The sequence below is a fragment of the Camelus ferus genome, chromosome 26 (assembly GCF_009834535.1).
Source record: "Camelus ferus isolate YT-003-E chromosome 26, BCGSAC_Cfer_1.0, whole genome shotgun sequence".
Lineage (NCBI taxonomy): Eukaryota > Metazoa > Chordata > Mammalia > Artiodactyla > Camelidae > Camelus > Camelus ferus.
This window is the reverse complement of record NC_045721.1, coordinates 10342791-10366493: the sequence shown is the minus strand read 5'-3', so window position 1 is coordinate 10366493 and position 23703 is coordinate 10342791. Positions and strand designations below refer to the sequence as shown.

The 23703-nt window shown below is 33.6% G+C and overlaps 1 protein-coding gene across 1 annotated transcript in view; it reads left to right on the top strand.

Annotated features, from left to right (window-relative positions):
* TNKS (tankyrase) overlaps positions 1–23703 on the top strand; it is a 157928-nt gene that overhangs the window by 102822 nt on the left and 31403 nt on the right. Inside the window, exons 7-13 of the mRNA XM_006180445.3 lie at positions 275–341; positions 663–849; positions 4387–4508; positions 5972–6063; positions 6296–6374; positions 15479–15650; positions 20571–20650. Of these exons, the coding sequence (XP_006180507.2) occupies positions 275–341; positions 663–849; positions 4387–4508; positions 5972–6063; positions 6296–6374; positions 15479–15650; positions 20571–20650 (799 nt within the window). The remainder of the gene's footprint in view (positions 1–274; positions 342–662; positions 850–4386; positions 4509–5971; positions 6064–6295; positions 6375–15478; positions 15651–20570; positions 20651–23703) is intronic.

The following is a 23703-nucleotide window of genomic DNA, read 5'->3' as shown; positions in this document are numbered from 1 at the left end:
TATATAAAGCATGCAATTTTCAGTTAGTACATGTGCTTCTTCCTTTTACCTAAATGCTTTTCTAATTAGTGTTTTTGTCATATTTAAGGGTTATATATATAAAACACAAGATAAATGCAAAATGTTGAACATCGTTAAGCTTTGTATCTTCTTATTAAATACTTTAAAATATTTCTAATTGTACTGAGATTTATTAGATTTTTATTTCTTAGTACTTGGATAAATGGCTCTAAATCATGAAATTCAGCAGTTTAATTTGCCTTTTTTCATTTAGTGGACTGGTACCTCTTCATAATGCATGTTCATATGGACATTATGAAGTAACAGAACTGCTATTAAAGGTAAGAGAAATTTAAAATAATTCTAAGTGTGGAATATTATTTGCTTTTTAAAAAACTTGTCATGAGTTTTCATGCTTCTTTGGGCCAAAAAGATTCTTAAGAGAATAAAATAGTTTTTTTAAAAAATATTATCATTGCCTTAAAAATTTTAAAACATTGAACATATTTTAAACTTTTAAAAAAACTGAACTTAAATAAATTAAAACATTTACTGACATTTCAAAGAGTTTTAACTGAAATTTACAGTGAAATAGATGTTTTCTGAGTTTTATTTGATCCAGTGAAATGATTACTGACCTATACCTTTTTTCCTTAATTCAGCATGGAGCTTGTGTTAATGCAATGGATCTCTGGCAGTTTACCCCACTCCATGAGGCTGCTTCCAAGAATCGTGTAGAAGTCTGCTCATTGTTGCTTAGCCATGGTGCTGATCCTACGTTAGTCAATTGCCACGGCAAAAGTGCTGTGGATATGGCTCCAACGCCTGAGCTCCGGGAGAGACTGACTTGTATGTACTTATATCCTAAAGTCAGTGTTTCTTGTTGTATATTGGAATATCTTATTTTTGTTTAGTTATTAGGACTGATGTTTTGTCAAACTTAAATAATAGCCTTTTATTCTTACATGTACACTAGTCTATAATTCTCATTTCTGATTATTAATTTTCTTAATGAACTCCACAGGAATCTTTTGTACATACAATATATGTTTTGTGTTTATTCAAACCCAATTCTAATTCATGTGTTAAGGCTGTTTTTTCTTTTTTTAAGACTAATGAAGGTGAGTCAGTCATTAACCGTATTGAATACCTACTATGTGCCAGGCACTGGAACTGGAGCAGTGTACAAATCAGAAAAAAACTCTCTGAGCTCCCAGAGCTTATATTCTTGTGCTATTGGTAATAACAGATAACAGCTAACATTACTGATCACTCACTGTTTCCCAAGCCCTGCAAGGTTGCACAGTCATGTTTTTATTTTTATGTGTGTTATAGCCCAAGTGTAGTCACTTGCTCAAATTGAAATAAGACAATTTTGATGATTTGATGGAAGTAATCTTCTCAAATACTAATACATATTACCTATATTTACATATGCATGTTTTTTAAATAAACCTTTTGTTTTAGAATAGTTTTAGATTTATGGAAAATGTACAAAAATAGTACAGAGGGTCTTCATATTCCCCATACCCAGTTTCCCCTGTTAACATCTTACATTAGTTTGGTACATTTGTCAAAATTAATGAACCAGTGCTGATATGTTATTAACTAAAGGCTGTACTCTCTTCAGATTTCCTTAGTTTTTACCTAAAGTCCTTATGCTGTTCCAGAATCTCACTCAGGATACCACATTACAGTTAGTTGTCATATCAAATACTGAGATATATTTAATTTTACATGTGGGCATTTCAGGTTTAAATTAAAGTAGGTGTCACCTACCTAATTTTTAACTTGTCTCATGGTGGATATTCTCTCTTATATCTAGGATTCTAAGAATCATTTAGCTGGATTTAAACACCTGAGAACAATTTTAAACAATAATTTAAGAAAAAGGCATAGTCAAACTGATGCTAACATCATTTAAGTTTAAAGAGATTGTAAACTAGTTTATGTGAAAACAGGAAGAGTTCATTGCAATTTTAATTTTGTTTAAGTAGAAATTTAAACTTATTTTGGTACTGAAACAGATGACATCTACTAGATTACAGGCCAGCACAAACCAGATTATAACTGGACAGATGTCTTAGCAATGAATCCTTATAGAAGTGCATTTATTCTCTCTCCCACTCATGTGACTCTTGCCATATGTTATCTTGCATTATATAGTTCATTTTCCTTTGTGTGTGTTCTGTCTCCCCAGTGAAGTTTAAATTCTTAGAAAGATGTTTGGTTTTATTATTCTGTCTTTTTTGCACCTGCACAATTGCCTTGTTACCTAATAAAAATGTGTTGATGAAAATTGTGTTTGGGCCCATGTACCTGCTATCCCCAGCCTAGCACAACGCATTGTGCATGCAGTGTGCCCAGCAGTTTTAGCCAGTTGAATTTAACTGAACTCCAAACTTACTTTTTATATCTTTTTCTAATTTCTTTCTTTTAGTTTATACTCTGGGCTCAGCTTTATCCTCATGTCATCATTTGACTCTTTTTTTCTTTTGAGTCATTTTGCAAATTACAAGTATTAGGAGTTTTTACATTGTATTTCACTGGTCTGTCTGACTCCAGTTTAAACACTAAGATTTAACCTAAATTTGTATAGTTTTGTAAAGCAAGAAGTTCCTGATTACTTTGCAGCATTCTCAATATCTCCTTTATTTTATTAAATACAACTCTACCAAGGGATTATATGAAGGAAAGGATTTAAGAAAGATGGAACTTTTCTTACTGCAGTTTTCATCCTCATGCTCACTATTTTATACTAGGCATTCACAATAACAATTCTTTTAAGGAAAATTATCCAGGAAACAAAGACAATATTCTGATCATACCCATGGTTACAGCATTCTCATAACACATATTTTTTTCTGCTCACTCTTGTCTATTTTTTTGTTTCTTGTTTTCATGAAGCCAAATGAACATGGTAGTATGAGTTCTGCACACATTGGAGCTGAAAATACTGAAAGTAGCTTTCATTGTTATTTCAGGATGCATTTAGAAAAACTTTAAGGCATTTAATAAATGGTAAGTTTTCAGGGTAATCTTGAGTTTCTGAAGTTTCAAAGTCCTATACTTGGAGGAATTCAGCAATGATAAAGTAGCACTAAATAAGAGGTTATATAAAAATGGATTTTTCCCCAAACCTGCCATGACTTATTTTATAAATATCCAGCAGTCATGCAACAAATACTTGAGTACCTACTGCATGCCAAGCACTGTGCTAGGTGATGGGACTGCCATGGCAGATAAAGCAGTGTGATAAGCCCTGTGATAAAAGGCTGAAGGCAAGGACAGAGGACTTCATAAGAAGGAATCCTAGCCCAGTGATGGGGAACGTCGGGAAGGCTTTTACCCAGAGTATCTGAACCAAGACCTGGAACAATGAGTGGTAGTTAATAAGGCATGTGTGTGTCTGTGTGTATCTCTGTCTTTTGAGGGAGAAAAGAAAGTGACATGGGGATCTCAAAGGAAAGGGAGAAAGGAAAAGAGAAAGAATTCAATGCAAGACAGATATGAAGGCCTGAACATGAGCAGGCCTGAAATTTTTATATAATATATTAGGTCACAGATCATTTATATCTGTTTAGAACGATTTTCAGCTTTTTTAGTAACTAGTTATACCAAAATACAATCCAAACTTGTAAAATAGAAAATAAGGCTATATGCTTTTAATAAATAAGAGTATTAGATTCTTATTTATGCAGTTGTTAATTTAGAAATGCCTTTCAAAATCACTTGTTTATACAAATAATAAATGAATATTAATTGTTCTTTGAAAAATTTTCAGATTCTGGCACTTCCCCCTGTAATTCATTTCTTCCCTCCTCTGTGTCAACATAATCACCATTAATATTTTGGTGACTATTTCTCTGTCCTTTTTATGTCATTAGTTATATTTAGTTGTGGTGAAGTAGTAGTAGTAAAAATACACACACAAAAACGGGTCAGCCTAGCCTTCCTCATTTGCTACTTGAACTTTCATTTGATAATGTATACTTTTCATGTCAGTATATATATATATATAGATCTTATCTTTTTTGTTTAAAAGCTATAACATGCTCTAATGTGTTAAGTGTTCACAAATTATTTAACTGGTTTCCATTTGGTGGACATTTAGGTTGTTTGTTTTAAAACTTCGCTGAAGTGAGTACTTTGTATGTGTATCTTTATGAACTCTGAGTAGAAAGCAGTCCTATTTCAGAATGTACATATTTCAAAAGTTTTCATAAACTCACTCATCCTTTGCACCTTTATCATCATAGTCTTGTTGCTGCTATTGCTAAAATAAAGGAATATATAAAGTTAATAATATTCCTACTTTACTTATAATCATGTTAATGATTTTATAGATTTTAAATATTTTTATGTCAACCATTCTTTAATTAACAGATGAATTTAAAGGTCATTCTTTACTGCAAGCAGCCAGAGAAGCAGACCTAGCCAAAGTTAAAAAAACACTTGCTTTGGAAATCATTAATTTCAAACAACCACAGTCTCATGAAACTGCACTGGTAAGATCTTATTGTTAATCCATTCCTTGGGTCTGGAATAGTGTAAATGTAAAATATGATCTTCTTTTCAGGAATCTTATAGTAACTTTAGTATCTGAAGTGTCAGGAATTTACATTTTAATATTGGTTGCATTGATTTTTAAATTCTGTTCAGGAGATGATTGCTTTCATGACTGAGAGAATAGACATTTTCTCAACCTTAATTTGAGAATTATTTTTACCTTTGTGTTTACCCAACTATACATATTATAACAAATCTCCTTTGTGGCCAATCCTCTCATAAAATACAAGATGTGATTTTCTTTAAAGAATCTTCTTTTCTTGTGGTTGCTGGATAAATACTATATTTGTTTCCTATAGAAGATTAAAGTGTTTTCAGAGATAACTTTCATCGCCCTTGTAAGCAATTGTATTCAATGAATTGTTACATTCATTATAGAAAAATGGTAATCGGATGAATTTTTTTGTTTCAGACTGTACGAATTGTTTCAAAAATTATTCCTGTTTTTCTTCTGAATCTTTCAGAAAGATTCGTCTATTTTCCTTGTCCTTGCCCACATTAACTTTCAGGTATAGGGCTGGTTAGATTGTGCCTGAATTCAGAATTTAAGCGTATGTGATGCCTTTATCACAGAACTCTAAATATGCTTCAGTTAACATTCCCACTTTACATCTGACACAAAAGAGTCAAAGTGTAGTTAATACCTGCTGAAAACAACATTATAAGAGTCACAAAACCAAAATAGACCAACTGCATGTACACTTAAGTGTATGACTCTCACTTTGGGGTCCAGATACATTCAAGTTACAAAGCATTATGCCTGGAGACACTCAAAGCCACAGAATACTCCTGACCTGCTTTTTCAGGGGGTTCATTTTACTCATTAATAAGTAGCTTTTTTACTTTTTAAATTTTAATGCAAACATTAATATGAAATGAAGTTGAACACAAAAGTTGTGTAAGTAGAGGATAAAACATAAAATTTCTGAAAATACTCCTCCCTCTAAGCTCTTCCAAGTCTGTTACCTCCTTATCTGTCCCTGGGCGTATGGACTTCTCCTGTGGTGCCCAGAGTACCTCTGGGGAAGAGCTTGAGAAGTAGTGATTTATGTGGCTGGCAGCCTGATGAAGGATTGAGTAACTGAGTTACAGATTTTTATAGCTTTGGGGAGGCAGTATTCTGATACCTTCAAGTAAATATATTTACTTCAGGTAAATATACTTATTGGCTGAAGGGAAAGAAATGAAGTCTCTCAATTTTCAGCTAAGAGCATCCTTTCACCTTGGTTTAAAGGCTTATGTTTTGTACTCCCAGTGTATTAAGGAGGAATTTTTATTATCTCTATACTGTTAAAATATATGTTTTGAGATAACAATGTTTTAAATAGTCAGCAAGTACCATTTAATTCAGAAATGTACTTTTAAATAGCAGTTTATTAACTTGGTTTTGTTTACTTTACAGCACTGTGCTGTGGCCTCCCTGCATCCCAAACGCAAACAAGTGACAGAATTGTTACTTAGAAAAGGAGCAAATGTTAATGAAAAAAATAAAGAGTAAGTGTAATTGCAGAAGGAGTTGCTTAGTTCTTAAAGGGAATAAAAGTTAGGAAATTGAGGGGGAGGGCATAGCTCAGTGATAGAGTGTGTGCTTAGCATACATAAGGTCCTGGGTTCAATCCCCAGTACCTCCATTACAAAATAAATAAATGAAAACTTAATTACCTCCCCCCCCCCAATTTTTTTTTTTTAATTAGGAAATTACCTTTTCCTTTTCTCCTCTCCATAGTTTCATGACTCCCCTGCATGTTGCAGCAGAAAGAGCTCACAATGATGTCATGGAAGTTCTACATAAGCATGGAGCAAAGGTAAGGCACGCACCTGAGATAAAGTGCCAGACTTGGCATTGAGTAGCTAGCTGCTCTTAAGACTGTTTCTTTTCTCTCTGGTTCTCCTGAAGAAATTAATCTTAGAAAGGACTGTTAGCATGTATTTGGATTAATTCTACTTTAAAGTTGATTTAAACCTTATAGCCAATAAAGATAGTTACCTATGTTTTATTCTTCTGTAAAGCAGTGAAATGTGGCTATGATCTTATCATTGGAAATACATTTCAATTTTACATTAATATTAGAATTGATGATATTTTGATAGTCAACATTAATGATGGTTTATCAGAAAATAAGTAAATAATAGTCAAAATATTGCTACTTATTTTAAAGAACATTTCTATTCCTTCAAAATGACAATGATAATTTTCTCAAATAATCTCAACAGTAAAGAAATAAGACAATTTTAATAACCATTTTTATTGGCATTGTCTGGGTGACATCATCTGAAATTCCATGAATTGCTTGAGGAAAGATTGTTTGAAGAAAGCAAATTAGATGTTTTTCAGAGGTGACTTGAACTTGCAATTTTTTAAATCCTCAGGAGTGTATATTTTAAAGCAGGAGTCTCCAAAGTAGGATGTAGGCACTCTGTGGAACATAAAAGATGAGCCATTGTGTGCAGGAAAAAAATTAGTTTTTTGATTTATTAAAATAGTAATTTCTTTAAGAGTAAAGAAATTAAGATCTACTAATATTTTATGTACAGGTTGACATGTGTCAGCTGCCTGAGTCATGTCCGAGCCCAGGGTGTTTCCTGAGGAAGAACGTGGGTTGGGGTTGGGGAGTTTGACGAGACCCTCACTTGTCCGCTCATGTGCAGCACACATGTGACACATCACACTTCATGTATGTCCACATGAGTAGATTTATGGATATCATCCTAAACGGTAGAACCTTGATAAATACCATTGTTGGTAATCAAAGGAAATGACTGTGGCAATCTTATAGCATAAAAGGTTTATCTGGCTATTTCATGAATTAGTATTTTTAGGAATTGGCATACATAGTTGTGCCTTTGTCTTTTCCTAGTGAAAATAAGATAGTTCAAAATTTGCTGTTAGTTCTGTGCTGACAAATGACTATTACTTGTATGTAGGTACGTTTAAAAAAAAAAAATCAGAACCTTAAAGGTGAAAGTTAAATGAGAAAGTAACTGCAGTTTTAACAGAAATTTAACAAATGAAGAGGACTTTTTGAAAATAGATTTTTAGAAAATACCCAGTGTTTATGATTTTGTTGCCCAAAAATGATGTAAGTATATCATTCTAATTTAAAAACTAGAAAACAGAGTTTTCTAACCTGTTTTAAAGGTTTTTAAAAATTTGTATTTAGTTGGGTTTTGAACCTACTAAAAACATTTTACTGCAACACCTAATAACAAGCTTGAAAGAATCAAGAAAGACACAATTTTACTAGTAGAATTCAGTTAAAACCTTAGCATAATTAGTAAATTGTATTAAAAATAAGCATTATGATTTAGTAGGCTTTGTTAACAATCCAGTTTTTCCTGTGACACTACATATCTACGTGAAATCTTTTTAGCTCATCTGGTCAGTGAGACCAACTATCGAAAATGAACATAGTATCAGACCCTCAAATCTACATCACAGTTTTTGTAAGATTTTTTTTAAGTTTTTTAAATTGAGCCAAAAGAATTTTGTACCGTTGGTAATGAAAAGAATTTTAAATATTTAATTGTTTCATCTCTTTCCCATCCTTTGTGATTTCTTTTCTTTGTGTACATTTTATATGTATTTATTATATATTAGGTTAGCACTGCTTGGTAATAATTTACAAATGAACATAAATGTATATTGAGAGGGTTCTTAAAACATTTTTTACTCCTGAGGTGCATGATCCAAAAATTTGGATATCCTTGCTTTAAAAGGACAATCGATGTTTTTAATTAAACAATCAGGATGAGCTGGAATGAAAGGAACAGACTTCTACAGATTTATCACCTATTTTTGAGGGTACAACTACTGCATTGTTACATAAATAATGTCTTGTTGCTCTGTCAGGCAGAAAGTAATAAGCTAAATGGGCTTTCTGCTACACTTAAGAGCACTGTATGTTTCTCATTGACCTATTTTTTAAAATATCTTATGGCATTTATAATGTTCTTGAACAACCATGAATAATGCCCTTCATTTTGGGAAAGTATCTATTTGTTGTCTCCCATGAGTCATTTTATTTCATGACGGTTCAATGAAAAATAACATTATTTTATATAACCTATTTGAGCCAGCATTACTCTAGGCCTGTGGTTCTAAATCTTTTTCTGCCCTTCATGCTCACAGTACATTCTCATCAATAATGTCGCAATTCATCAGTGAGGCATGTGTAATTTTAAACTCCCTGCCAGTGGTATAGAATGACTTTTCAACTAGTATAGTGTATCTTCCCTAGTCCTTCTACTACAGTTCAACAAAATTGAGAACTCGTGCTGTTAGCTACTTTAAAATGGAAAAAAAAATCATTTATTTAAGCTTTGAACCAACAGATACCAATTTCCATTCTCCCATTCACTCATTCCCTGGGTCCAAGCCAAGGCTGCTGTCCCTCAGGGTTGGTTTATCTGGTGACTAACGCATTAGTAAAAACTCACTGGAAAAACTCAGTTTAGCTACTGTTGGGCCCCCATGTTTGCTTGCCTAGGGTTCTTTCAAGAGAACTCGTGGTTTCAGTTTGATTTTTGAACCACTCATGATTTCCATGTGATTCTAAAAGCATCCTCTGAACAAGCAACACCACCCTTGAATTAGGATTCAACCCTCTTACACTGCTTCCACCATTCTGCCTTCTCCTTCTTGTGATGAATCCAGTTCTCAAGTTAAGATTATTAAAACAGAAAAGGCAGAGAATTTGGTAGGGAGATCTAATACCATCAACTAATTTGTCTTATCTAGACAGATAGAATTTAGTAACATTTATAAAAGCCAAAACATTCCTTTGTGTAAAGCTTTGTGATAAATACACAGTTCAGGTTAATTGTACATGTTAAGTTAAGCATATTATGTGGAACATAGACAATTATACCTTTCAGTTTAGAATCCTCTGCTTTCTAATTTTATGACTTTGAATCTAATTTCCCTGAACCTCATTTGACTCATTGGTGATATGCTGGTATTAATACCTCTGCTACAAAGGTTTGTTTTTTGGTTTTTTTGGTAGAACTTAAATGAGCTTATATAGATGTACGTATGTAGTCTAGTACCTGGCACACAAATCATACTTCGATTACTAGCAAGTATGAGCATGTATTTGTTTCCATGTTTGTCTTCTCAAACTTATATATTATGTATTTCCCTTAATTATCTTAATTTTTTATATAACATATGTCTTTTCATAATTTGTTTTGATCCACTAACTCAACATTGAGTTGTGAAATGATAAAGATTGTGTACTGGGTACTGTGGGAAATGCCAGTTTGAAAGTTAAAGCAATTACTAGACTTGAAGCTAATCCTGAACCAAGTTAGTGGCATCAGTATTGAAGAAGAAAGAGAGAGGTGAAAGCCACTTATGAAAGAATAATTATATTGCTTGGAAATGACTTGGGTGTTAGAATGGACTTAGAAAATGGTGGTTCCAATTAAGGAAGTAAGAAGGCTAGAATACCAGGTAGAAATAAGCTAGAAATAACCGGTTTCCTATGTCTTGGTCATGATTTTGCACTTGGAGTTGATATGATAGAGGGACATTTAGATAAAGCTAGCAGTTGGAAATATAGCACTGGCATATGAAAGAGAGTTTAGGATTAGAAAGATCTAAGAAGCCATTGACATAGCGATCATACACTGTGGGAGTGAGGAGGGCCCCTGGAGAGAATATGGAGAGATGACTTGAGAGGTAAGGAAAGAACCTTTGAGGATTACTCATGTTTGTGGAACAGTAGTGGGAAGAGGAAACGGAAAGGCCTATCAAAGCGTCTGTTGAGTGTAAGAGGAGTGTGGAGAAGGAACAGATGGTGAGTGCTGCAGAGAGAAGTCAAGGTAGGCAGTGCCATTTAATTTGGCAATTTTCACATAAGCACTTTGGTAGCTTTTGAAGGAGGCATTCCAAAGATACAGAGGTAGACAGTTGTCTCAGTTAGAGTCTTGGCAGTAAATAGCACACTCAAAGTGGGTAATATGAGCAAAGTTCAGTGAAGGAATATGGAGGGTGGAGGATGGGTATGAATCCAGAGAGGCAGGCAGGCAGTATTCAGCAGAAGGATAGAAAACAAATGACTAGTAAGGAGAGGAGGATTATGAGAAAATGGGGGTATTGACCAACTTATTTAAGAAATCCACTTTTATAGGAGTAAAGTTCTGTATCTTAAAAAAAATTAATAATAATCTCTACCAACTCCCTGCTTTGCAAGATTGCTGTAAAGTCTAAATGGGAGAGACATGAAGATTTTATCCATTTTTCTTTATTGCTGTTGGTCTACCCAGACATTCTGCATTCTGTTACTGCTGCCTTATCTGCTATCATTAATTACTAAACAGAACTTAAGCCCCAATTGCATATGGTATTGTTAATACCTGGAAACAAAAGGTTTAATTCAGAAGTGCTTTTTTTATACATGAAAGCACTGCTATTTTGTCATTAGTGAGCATCTGTTAAATGTGTGGAACATGAAGAAAAATTTTTTGTTGTTCATATATCTTAATTTGACAGATTTATTTATACTGTGTATAAGAGGAAATTGTGTCAATAGTAATTGGCATTTAATCGGCTTATTCTCAGATTGATTCTCACATCAAGAATCTTTGCTCACTTTGGAGGAATGTGTTAGCTTATTATAAGGATTTTATTAATGTTCTTCTAGAGGCGGATTGATAAGCAGATTCTGTTAGCCCAAAGGTGTTAAAGTGCTTTTAAAAATATAGATCCACAGTATCTTTTATAGTTCAAATAATATGTGACGTTTGATCATACATATCAAAATAAAGTCCAGAGGGGCCAGTGTCTCTGAGACATTTTAGTTTCCATTTAGTTAGATGGACTGAATCTAGATTAGGTACAAATGGAAATCTGTTTAATACTTATTTATATAAATGTATGCTTATTACTTTTGTGAGATAACTGTATGGTTAACCCCAAAGATAGTCTGCAGGAATCACAGCTGAGATTCACAAAAGACTAGAACAGCAAATTTGGAAATTGTTAGTTCCCTGGGTGCCATTCTCTATCTGTGTCTGTCTCTTTGTCTCTCTTTCTGAGATTGGATGGGTTTCTTTTCTCTTCCAGTCCTTGTTCATGTACTTCCTTCTTTCTGTAGACTGTATTTTTCTGTTATATTTCTCTGTGGCCTAAATACAGTCTTTGCAGCCTCTACTTTATAAGTTTTTGGCTTAGAAATATTGCACCTCTTCCCAAGTTTCAGGGATGAGAAAGGGAGAATATGAATAAGACCTCAACTTGTTCAGCATAACCATTGGACTGGCACCTCTTGTCTAATCAGCTATATTGAGCAAGTTATTTCTCTGACAGTTAGGGCATATGGTCAAGGCAAGTACCCCTTTAATAAAGCAAAGAAGATACATACCATTATAATATACCTCTCTTCAGAGAAGTTGATTGTTTCTTTTAAAATTCAACGTGAATGTTGAAGGTTTATAAATAATAATGCACTCAAGTGTGGCAAGTAAACATTAATCTAGTTTCATGTCTTTCAAATTATATTAAAATTTAATATCTTAGATGAAGTCTATATGCTGAGTTGGGTTCATAAAATTAAGGGATTTAAAATGTATTAGAGTAAAATATTGATTACTATAGCAAAATTCTAGCTAAGAATTAAATTTGTGATCATTTTGTCTATTTCATTTCTCATGGGAGGTGCTTTTAACTATGTGCATCCTGCCATGGATAACAATGGCCTGTAAATATCTGTAAAAACTTTAAAATCAAATTAAATTATACTTTCATTACAGATAAAGTGAATCAGTTATTTTCAGCATTAGTTCTAACAACACTGGAATTTAACTTTTTTCCTCCAAATTTCTAGAGAAAGAAAAATGCCCAAATGAAATAGTCTCTAGTGTTTGTTCAGTATACAGAATAGTATGATAAAAACAGTATTCTTTATCACCAGAATTTTACTGATTTGTTGTTCTTAAGAGCCATCTATTTACCAACCATTTTCAAACACTCACTGTACAAGGTATTGAACTTGTTACTGTGGGGTATGTATGAAGTTTGAATTTGATCAAGATTTTTCTCTAAAGCATCTTAAAATCTAAAATAAGTTTTGTCCGACATAGTCTACTGGGACATCTGCTATATGAATTGGAAAGTGGTGTATATATGAGAGAAGGACCAGGTGGATTGCTATTCAGAGGAGAGAGCAATTACTTTCATTGGTGGCGGGCAGGGGGAGAGATTGGAAAAATTTCATGAAGAAAGTAGAATTCCAGCGAGGAATGTCCAAGAACTAGCTATTTAGAAATAGACAAAATACAAAGACTATATTATAAACAATGATTCAAAGGAGTTTACTTGTTAGTCAGAAGTTATTATTAGTTAGTCCAGTAGGTGCAGAAAAGGGTCTCAGCTGGAGAGTTTTGGTTTTATTCTCATAACACTTGGAGAGCCATTGGAAGTTTTTGAATAGGCAGATGGCTTGAACAAAATCCTGCTTCAGGAAGATAGAGAACTTCCTAGGAAACTACTTTCTCATAGAAAACCAACTGCAGAAATGTACACTCAAGGTATACATGTAATAGTTGGCATAATCATTTAGCGGTAGTCATCAAAATTAGCTTTTTTGGATTTGTGTAAAAAGAGATGGTATCGAAATAATGCTTCTTACCTTCAAGCTAAAATGGTTACAATGTGTCTGCCACCTGTTCCCTAGGTTGTAGGTCTCTGACTACCAAGACACAGACCTGTCTCAAATCCCTATCTTTTGTCCCTCTATTGTAGATTTATTGATGCCTGTTAATTTTTTTTTTAACTATAGTTTGCTTTTACTATAGTTTGCTTTTACAAAGTGTCCTGATTTGGGGGATGATGGGGGTGGGGAACACCTCATCACTCTAGCTAAAGTAATATAGAGACTGTTTTCAACTCAGATTACTTGAAATCAGGTTTGCTTCAGGACATACACAAGTTCACAGTTAAATTAAAATTACAATGTGAGTTCAAATGCCTACATACAGAAATGTCACAGAACAACTCATAACTAATCACCAAATCAGTGATGTGGATAGTGAAGCTTAAGTTTAGGAGAGGGATGAACTCAGCCTCATAGTTAGCTCTTTGAGACTAGGCTGATCACACTGATTAGAATTTTGAAAGATTCTCCTTAGCCATATCCTTATAGTCTGCTTCCTGGCTTCCAGAACTGTTTTGGCATTTTTGAATAATAATTTTATGTCCTGTACTTTTCAGGCCAAATGTCATTGTAGCTTTATATCATGTTATCCAGTTATCCTCTTTAGAAATCATTCTTACTATTCAAATAGGAATAAAGATACATACCTCAGCTTGTTGTCTCCAGATACAAAAAAAGGCAGGGGGGAGTATGTTTGTCTTTGAAACTGCCAGACATCTGTTAGTCTTCTCACACCTTCTGAATATGTATCTCAAGTCAGTTCTAACCATTAATTACCACAGTTGAGGTATAACACATTAAGTGTAGCATTTTTCTTATTTGAGGCAGTTTCTGTACTTTAGAGGAAATAATCTCTTCAGGGCTGAATGCTAAGCATCTTTGGTAAAATCCTCTAGCATACCCGTGTGGTGGAGATTGTCATAGAGGAAATTAGAACTGAGTCTTTAAAAAAGACTTAGTCACAAAAATTGATCTGACAGTCTCGAATTTCTTCAGTAAGATGTAGGTGATTCCAAATAATACATATTAAGAATTAAAGTTGTGTCTCTTTAAAATACAAAGAGTAAATTAATGCCACTGTACATAAATCTGTCAAATATATTTTTCAGGTTGAAAACAAAACTCAGAGACAGCAATACATGTGTATAAAACTGTAGAATTTGAAAGTTCTTAGAAGAATCCTTGTGAGCAGTAACGTCACTTATTTGATTAGCTCAGCTTGAGTGACCATTTAGGTGCTTAATTATATGTCTAATACTAGGCTATATTTTTTGTTTTTTCTCTGTTTTTTTAAGTTTTATTCTTACATGTAAAGAATATTTTGAATGTTGCTGAACCTAAGTTTTTTGCCTGAATGAAGCTTCTGGCTTATGGACTATATTCTATACTTGAGTTGACCCTTCTTTTTAGTATTTCCGGTATTGATTTTGTGGATAACATGCATAGGTCATTTAATCTTTTCCTATATTTCTTCACCAGTTGAGTAAATTACTGTTATTTATCATTTATGTAATTTATAGAGTGGTAGAGATTAAAATAATAAATCCAAATTTAGGAGAGCTCACTTTAAACAATGAGAGTTCCCTATAATTTTTTGGGATCACAACAAAATAAAATTACGCTAGCTCCAAAATATCACCCTTCTTCCCTGGGATACTGAACTAGAGCAGCAGTACAAATCCTGCCAGATGACCCATTTTAAAAATCAGGGATGAGAATTGATGTGTAGTCATATAAAATAGTTACCACTGCCCTCCACAAACAAATTTATCACACACATTTTGTACTTATGTGCTTGAACCACTTCCGAATATATGGAGGAAAAAATTAGATTGCCCACTTTTTAGAGAGCCTTGATTGTATCTTGTGACTGAGTGATAAACAAATAACCAAAGGTAGAATATTAAGGGTGATGATCAAGTTAAATAGAAGAGGAAGTTAGGGACCTTGATTTTTTTTTTTTTCAATCAATTTAGAGTTCTGTAATGACTCAAATAGAGAGTTGATTTCCCATCCAGTAATCAGGGAAGGGATGAATGAGTATGTTACAATTTTCAATAAGCTGGTCTGAGAAGAGTAACTAAGAAGATGGGTATTTCTTTAGAATCAGTCAGCAAGAGTTAATCGTGAATAGTCTATGGTATTTTTTCAAAATCTTTGACAATTGACTTTTCTCCCAAGAATTTATTTGCTAGGGTGTGAAAGGGAACAAAAACAGATGCACAATCCCATGTGCCCACCCAATGATTTTTCAGATGAATGCACTGGACACCCTTGGTCAGACCGCTTTGCATAGAGCCGCCCTAGCCGGTCACCTGCAGACCTGCCGCCTCCTGCTGAGCTATGGCTCTGATCCCTCCATCATCTCCTTACAAGGCTTTACAGCAGCGCAGATGGGGAATGAAGCCGTGCAGCAGATTCTGAGTGGTAAGTGCGAACAGATGCAGACAGACACTGCCTTCTATTCTTTCTCTTCCACGTCTGCCCACTGATAGACAGACTTTGCACCTCTCCTTTCAAGTAGCTCTTTGGAATATTTTCTCTGCCTGAATATTTTTCCTACCTTTCCTTGCTTGTAGTTTAGCCTGTGGCCCTAAACATCAGCCTCTTTTGGTGGGGTTGAGGTAGTGTCATGAGAAGAGGCAAACATTCTCTAATTTTTTTAGTGTTAAATAGAAAACCTGACTTACGGGTGTCGTGATGAAAGGTTACCTAAAACTCCCATAAACAGTGTGGAATTATGGTCACTCTGAAATCTATCAAATAGAGAAAATTACAAATCATTAATATGGTAATGACCTTTAATTAGTTGTTCTTACATGTGTTATATTCTGCTTTTTGTAATTCTTAACTTCACTGCACTATTACGAAATTATCTTCTCTTTTCCTATTGTTTAAATATAATTATAAAATCTTGTTGAGTGTTACAGTGCCTACTTAGTGCAGCTAGATACTTTAAGTATTTAGTTTCTACAGAGACCTTCCTAAAAAATCTGCATTAAATGCCCTATCTATGATATAAAGGGAAAATAACAGTAAATTACAGTAAAATAATTTATAATTGTTACACTAGTGATACCTAGGACATGACTATGCTGGAAGACAAAATTTGACCCCACAAATTTCTGAAGGGCCCCCAAAAAGTGCAGCCCAGTTGAAAGTCACCATTACAATGGAAATCGGGACCCTTTCCAGACTTACGGAGAGTGTAATGTGTATTGTTAAAGCTGAATTAGAGCTAACCAGCCTCATAGGAGTAACTGTACACATGTCAAAGCTGTTGACTAGGATTTCTTTTCCTCATATTGGTTCTTTCTTAAATAGTGGTCATTCTACTTCATTCTTGCATGATGACCTTTTGACAATTGAAGTAAGAGCAGTCTAGGGCATCTTCACTATCAAAACAAAGAAGATCTATCTAAAGGAATTAAATTAGCTATTATAGGATTTCAAGCTTCAGTCATGAAAAGCATGCCTTCGTTGAACTTCCTGTTTCTACAGAGCAATAGGACATTTGCTTAAAAAAGTTAATCACTCTTTGACTAGGAAATATTTCTGCTTTCTCAGTAAATTCTAATAATTTCTAAATGGTGTGACTTTTGTTAAAACATTCTAAATTTTTCTCTTATACTTTTACTGAGAACCATTTAATAGTGGATTTTAAGTTAGTTTCTATAAGTTGTAAGCATAAATTAGGCTAACAGATAGAAAGCTATTACATCAGAATTTCTAATACTATACATAGCTTATAGAGATAATTGACAAAATGGAGAGGAAAGGATTGAATAAATTAAGCAGATTAGCTCCAGTAATGCTTTTAAAATGTCTTCTAAATGAATACCGTTGGAATATATGACTTCTGGTAAAAGGTAAATTACATACTGAATCACAAATGAAATTTTTTTTATTATTTTGATAATTCTTAAAAATTAATTTGTAAGAGAAAACATTTTATAGGTCATTAAATACCTAATTTAGTATGGCCAGACCTTTTTAGTTTAATTTTTCATATTTTTATTCATTTGGATAAACAATACACATAATAGAATTTGATGCTTAAGTCTTGCCTTAGAAAGGTTTTTTAAAATGGGAATTATTTTTTATTTAGAAGAAAAAATAATTTTTGAACTATATTTCTACAAGAAACTTGCATGTATATAGTGTGTAGACCATTTACTGGCTGAACTTTTCAACTATACCTATATTTACTAATCCAGTTCCAGGTTATATCTGTAATGACTCCTGAAAGAATACATCGATCCCACTGGATGCACAGTAGAGTACTGGTGTTTTGTCCTAGGTAACACTTTAAAGTTTTGTTTAAAAACACCTGTTAATACCAGGTTTGAGATTGACTTTTAGAAACCTGCACTTTCAGTGCCCAGGCCTATAGTTGCCAAAAGCTTACATTAGTAAAGCATTAATTGTAAACTGCTGGCAATATTTATGTTAAAATTAGTGTCAGAGTAAAGAAAATAAGATAAGCAGCTTTTTATAAACCAGTGTTTTAAAACATCATTTTAGAAGATTTGACTTTTTTCTCTAGGCCTATTCTGTTCAATATGGTAGCCACAAGTTACGTGGGGCTACATTTAAATTAATTAAAAATAAAAATAATGTTTGAATCTGTTTATCAGTTACACTATCTACATATCAAGTACTCCGTAGCTATACATGGCTAGTGACTACCATCACTGTGTGGCTGGTGACCACACGGCACATAGATAATTTCCAGCATCACAGGCAGTTCTTTTGAACAGCACTTTTAGGCTAGATCTTGACCTTGCACCTTAGATTTGATCTTGATCTGTACAGTTCTTCTGATTGTATATTTCAGTATGTTCATTGTATTACTTTTACCTAACCATTTACAGAGGTAAGGCTTTAGGGACTTAAGAAAGCTAAATTAAACATTGAGATCATCATTTACATTTGCACATTGAAATCAGCCACCAAGACCTATCACTAGTCCTATAGTCTAACACTACCTAAACAATCAGCCTACAGGAGTTTTCTTTTTTCTAAATAGTTTCAAAACTTGAAAGGCAGTTTACTTTATTTTTTTCTGGTGAGTCAGAATATATTGGGAGAAAAATTAGAAGCCCATCTCTAGCCTTTGACCCTAGCCAATGTGCTTCTAAAGGATTTTACATAACAGTACTTTATGTATCAGCTACTCTTCCCTTTGTTCTCTTTTTAACTTCTTTTTTATATATTTCTTTCAATTGTGCATCTCTTGGTACAAAGTTCTTGGACTCTGTGTGTGTGTGTGTGTGTGTGTGTGTGCGCGCGCGCGTTGTATCCTTTCAGCTAATACTTTGGTAACGTTTCTAAAAATGAATCTGTTCTACGCCTGTTTGGATTTGTAATGAATGCAGAGCTCTACAATTTGTATAGTAATTAATCAATATCTTGAAATCTCCTTACTTTTTATTCTTTGACTACGACTAAGAATTTCTCATATTTCTCAGAAGCATCCTTATATTTGCATAAAATTTTTCACTTGATTATAAAATTACACCCTTTTGCAAGTCAGTCAGCATCAAGAGAGGTATGCCAATTTCAAGTAGTTCTTAAGAGTTTAAAAATCCAGCCATATTAATTATATCCCTCAAATGCTAGAATCTGAAAATATCCTAAGTTCTAACTCTGTATGCATAAACAATTGTCATTCTATTTTGCTGAAATGATAAACTTAAAAATATTACCTATAGATATGCAAAGGATGTTTCAGTGAATTTTACCCACTGCCAAAATCACTATCACGGGATCATAATCACAGCTTTCTCACCTACAGCTTGTAAATGCAGCCATGTCATACAGAGTTAGAAAGGAGGCAAATGAGACATGAAAGAACAGACTAAGCGCACACAAAGAAAGAGCTCTGGTTTGACATACACATTGACCCCAATGTAAAATAGCATAGACGTCAATTCAGCAAATGCCTTCCGAATGTCCTCTGTGTGAAAAGGAAAAGAAATATGAGCAAGACCTGAATCCTTTCCTCAACCATTCTGCAGATTAAGAAATGTTATAAACTCTTTTAAAGAAAAATAATTGTTGATATTTCAAAAATGTACTTCATTATATGAAATACTCTTCTTCTTTCCTCCTTTTAATTTACTTAGCATTTTACCCGCTAAGTATTATGATGATGATGATGATGATGATGACGACGACGACTAAGTAAATAGTTTATTTTCCATTGAAGAATTCTCTTAACTTACTCTGTAAAAGTCACTGTCCTGAAAAATTACTTTAGAAAGAGCTGAAGTATTTCTTCTGAAATCTGAAACCTTTTTATAGCATCACATGATCTTCCCATTTGGACACTGGACTCAAGAAAGTTGTCTCTGGTCACAAGATACTGAAATTTTAAACCTGAAAGAGAATTTAAGGAAAACCAACACTCACGTTACAGATGCAAAAACTAAGTTATTAAGTGATTTGTCCATCTTCACAGTTAATAGAGCTCAGTCTGAATCCAGATCTCCTGGGCTTAAGTTCTTTTGTGTTACATGAGTGTGTGTACACATGTGCATTTTAAAAGCCACACTTAATGTCCATGAACATACTTTGAGTAATAGCATTGTTTTCTTTAAAAATCTTTTTATATGGGCCGATGTGTAATGAATTATTGGTTTGTTTATAGTATTGGATTAATCAAAATACCTCATTTGTTAGCCTCATACTTCTAGACATAACAGCCTGATTTAATTATATTCTATTTAACATTTGTATCGTACCTCTTAATTATACAGACATTTTAAATTACATTTCACTGAAGCCATTCAATAAATGTAAATCAAACAAATTTCTGTATTTAGTAGGCCTTTTTTGTATGCTGATTATATTTTCTAAGATCATTGATTTCAGTATTACTTCTGTTTCATATTGAAGAAATTGAGGCCAAAAAAGAAAGGCTAAACATTAAGTACTGACAGTTGAGTGGTTTCCTTTGGTTTCCATGACAAAACCTATGGCAGAGCTTTGCTATAACACTTTGAGAGACCAGTGTATCATAATGTTCGTGATCTCATGGTCCTGTGTTTCTTCGTTCCCTTTTGCCAGATTTTGACTAGAAAATGTGAAGAGTAGAGTAATAGGGATGGAGAAAGGTTGTGTCTTAGAATTTATTAGAATTTGGCTTAGGATAAAGTGGATGTAGATTGAAGTAAGAAACCATTTATTTCTTATCTGAAAAATATTGGAGGAAAAACCCTATATTAGATCTCAGAAATTTCTGACCCCTTACCTCTCTCTTTCCATTCACCAAATAATTTTCCCTCCCTAGTTACTCTGTGATTTCTTAAAAACTAACAGTAATCTTTCCTTTCTTTTATGCAGAAAGTACGCCTATACGCACTTCTGACGTTGACTATCGACTCTTAGAGGCATCTAAAGCCGGAGACTTGGAAACTGTGAAGGTAAGTCAGCACTTTAATGTCTTAGGTAGTAGCTCTAGGGAACCTTTGCTAACAAATTCATTTTAAGCTTATAAGTGAAACTACTCAAATCCAAACAATAAAAGGGATCCAGAGAGATCCATAAAAAGCGGAGATTTTTAACTAGGAAGAATTTCCTAGAACGTGCCTTACATTAAACTCCTTCCTAATCACTTGTCTTCTGGTTATATGAAAGCTCTTTTTCTTTCCACTTACATTAATTAAAATTTTATTTTGGCCACATTCATAAATTTCCAAGCTAATTCAAGCCCAGGTAATAGTATAATAAAGTTTGAAACAATGTTCTTGAACTTTTCCAAGAGATTCCCATGTGAACTTGCAACCCTTTGGAATTAATTATATACAGAAGGTGGATTTTCTTTTCTGTGTCACTGTTCACCAAGGAAATTTTATCAATGTTTGTGGTATAGAAACAATGATTATAGGTTGAATTTTTTCAAATATAAAATTATATTTTCACATTGAATATGCTTTTTTAAAACACACACACTTCCCATCTATAATCATTCATATGTAGATGAAGATAGCAGAAAGGGATATGGGTTTTATTTTAGTTTAGGAGTTGGTATTGTACTTTTGTTTTTATTTCTTTTTCTTTTTTTTTTTTTTTTTAAAGAAAGGCTAATTGCAAAATTGGTATTGCCAGCCATACCAGGTTATTTTTTACAAACTAATCTTGGGCATTTCTTATTGTCATTTCTTAATACACAAACTAATTTTGGGACCCTTGATGATATATACTGGTTGAAAATGACATTAAATACTTTCTAAGCTCTGTTGCCCAGAAATTTTATTTTTGTTTCAATATGTGGCAACTTCTAACTTCCCTTCCATCTTAAAATAACATTAAGTTATTTAAAGAAAGTAGTAAATTTCAGTTTAATAGTCACTGGGGAGAAATTTTAAAGTTCTTAGATCTGAAATTATAAATACTTTTTATCATTTGAAATATATCCTAATAAAGGAAAATCTTAAAATATAAAAATGATTAGGACTCCTTTTCTGTATCACAGCATGATAATCCCAGCACTAGAATTGCTATATGTGCCTGTTATAATTGATTTTTTTTAATGTGTCAGTTTAATTCCATATGTTTTGTTTGTAATAGGCAAACATGCCACAGCTTTTAGGTTTCCTAAACAATCCATTCACAATAAAGGCCAAATACATTTTTATGAATGGAGTGGAAGTAGCAGAAGAAAACAAAGCACAGATTAAGTGAGAATTAAGCCTGGGAAATTTCTTTCCCTTGAGGCTTTAGAAAGCACTAGAAATTAGGTGTTAGAAGAAAAAGCTGTTTGCTGAGTAAAGTATTTGAGAAGCAGGCAGGAAGGATGTAAAATTGCTTTGGCATTCAAAAAGAAAGTGAAATAGTATAGAGAATAAAGAACTTCTAAATAGTAAAAAGCAAATATTTAGTAAGCAGAATTGGCTTTATTTTTATAAATAAAAAAATTAAATAAGGTAAAATAAGTTGTATTTCATTCCCTACTTCATCCCTGTTTTACCACTATTCTCTGCAAAAAAGAAAAAGTTAACTTAGACTATAAAGAACTAGAATAAAAGCAGCAGCAGCAGGAAGCAGCTTCAGTCATGTTAAGACACCATAGGTATTTACTGCCAATTTTTGTAGCCTTTCTAGTTCTTGTATAAATTTATTCATTTCTATTTAATTTTATTTTTTGATTCTATAATTATGTATTAATGTAACCACAGACTCACTTGTCATGAAAAGGTAAGTGTTTGACCTGGCCAGATGACAATGGCTCTTCAGATTTTAGAGTCTCTCCCTTATGCCCAGACTTCCTTCCATCATGTGAAAATTGTACCACTTGAAAAGTCCTGTTTTTACCCTGCCAGCCCCTACTCAGTATATCAGTAGAAATAGATACCTTCCAGGTTCTTAGTTTTTGTATTTTAATAGCTCATTACAGTGGCTTGAACAGCAGCAAGATTGTCAAATGCCTGGAAAGCCCTTGCCAGTATACCTTGTAGCCTAGAAAAAATGTCACTGTTTTTCTCTGCTTTTTTTTTTTAAGAGCACAAGTTTTGTTTTGTTTTGTTTTTTTTCCCCTCTCTCTGCTTTTCTTACTTTTCTTCTTTTCATTACCTCTCTTCTCATCAATTCCCTGAATTTGGGTAAGCAACAATGTAGCTAAGAGATCAGAAGATTAAAAATTAGGAAAATGGTGTTTGAGTCTTTATTCTGCCCCTTACCAACACTATGAAAAAGGGTGAGTCACTTAACTTTTCTGAGCCTTGGTTTATTTATCTGTAAAATGAAGATAATGATTAACTTTAGAGGTAGATAATAATTCTCTCACTGAAAAACCGTGAAGTTCTTTATAAACTGCAAATTGTTATTGAAATATTTTTATAGTAATCCATCCATCACGACCAATGATGCAGCCTCTTAGGCCTAACATTGCTTCTACTGCTTTGTAAACAGCGCTGAGCTTCTGCTGAAATGACAGCATTCAAAAGGAGAAAAGGAGACAGAGAAGAGACTTGAAGGACATAGCTGAAGGAGATGGAAATAAAGGCCAAAAACTAGAATATGATAAGAATCATTTTGATTTATAGACTTAAACAAATACCTCCTCCCCCCTCCCCTGAGACCAAGTAAAGCGTTGTTGGCTGCGTGGCTTTGCTGTGATGGACCAAAGGGCCAAGTGGATGGCCCAGACGGAATTAATGTAATTTTTCCAGAGCCTTCTTGCTTGCCACTCAAAGGAGACATGAGCTCTGGGTAGCTCTGCAGTCAGCCAGGGTTGGTCTTACTTGAGCACAGAGTGGCTTAGAGCATGCTGGCTCAAGCAGACTTGCTGTGACAAACAGTCTCAGGGAGGAAACCCTATAAAGGTGGACAAGGAAGGCTCCATTTGCCTTGGAAATGCTTGCTTTATTATGGGTTTTTCCTTTTGATTAGAATTTGTCCAGGAAATGTTGAAAAAAGATTAAATTGTTCTGCAAACAGTAAGAATATTTGTAGACACTGTAAAGCTAAGCATTCT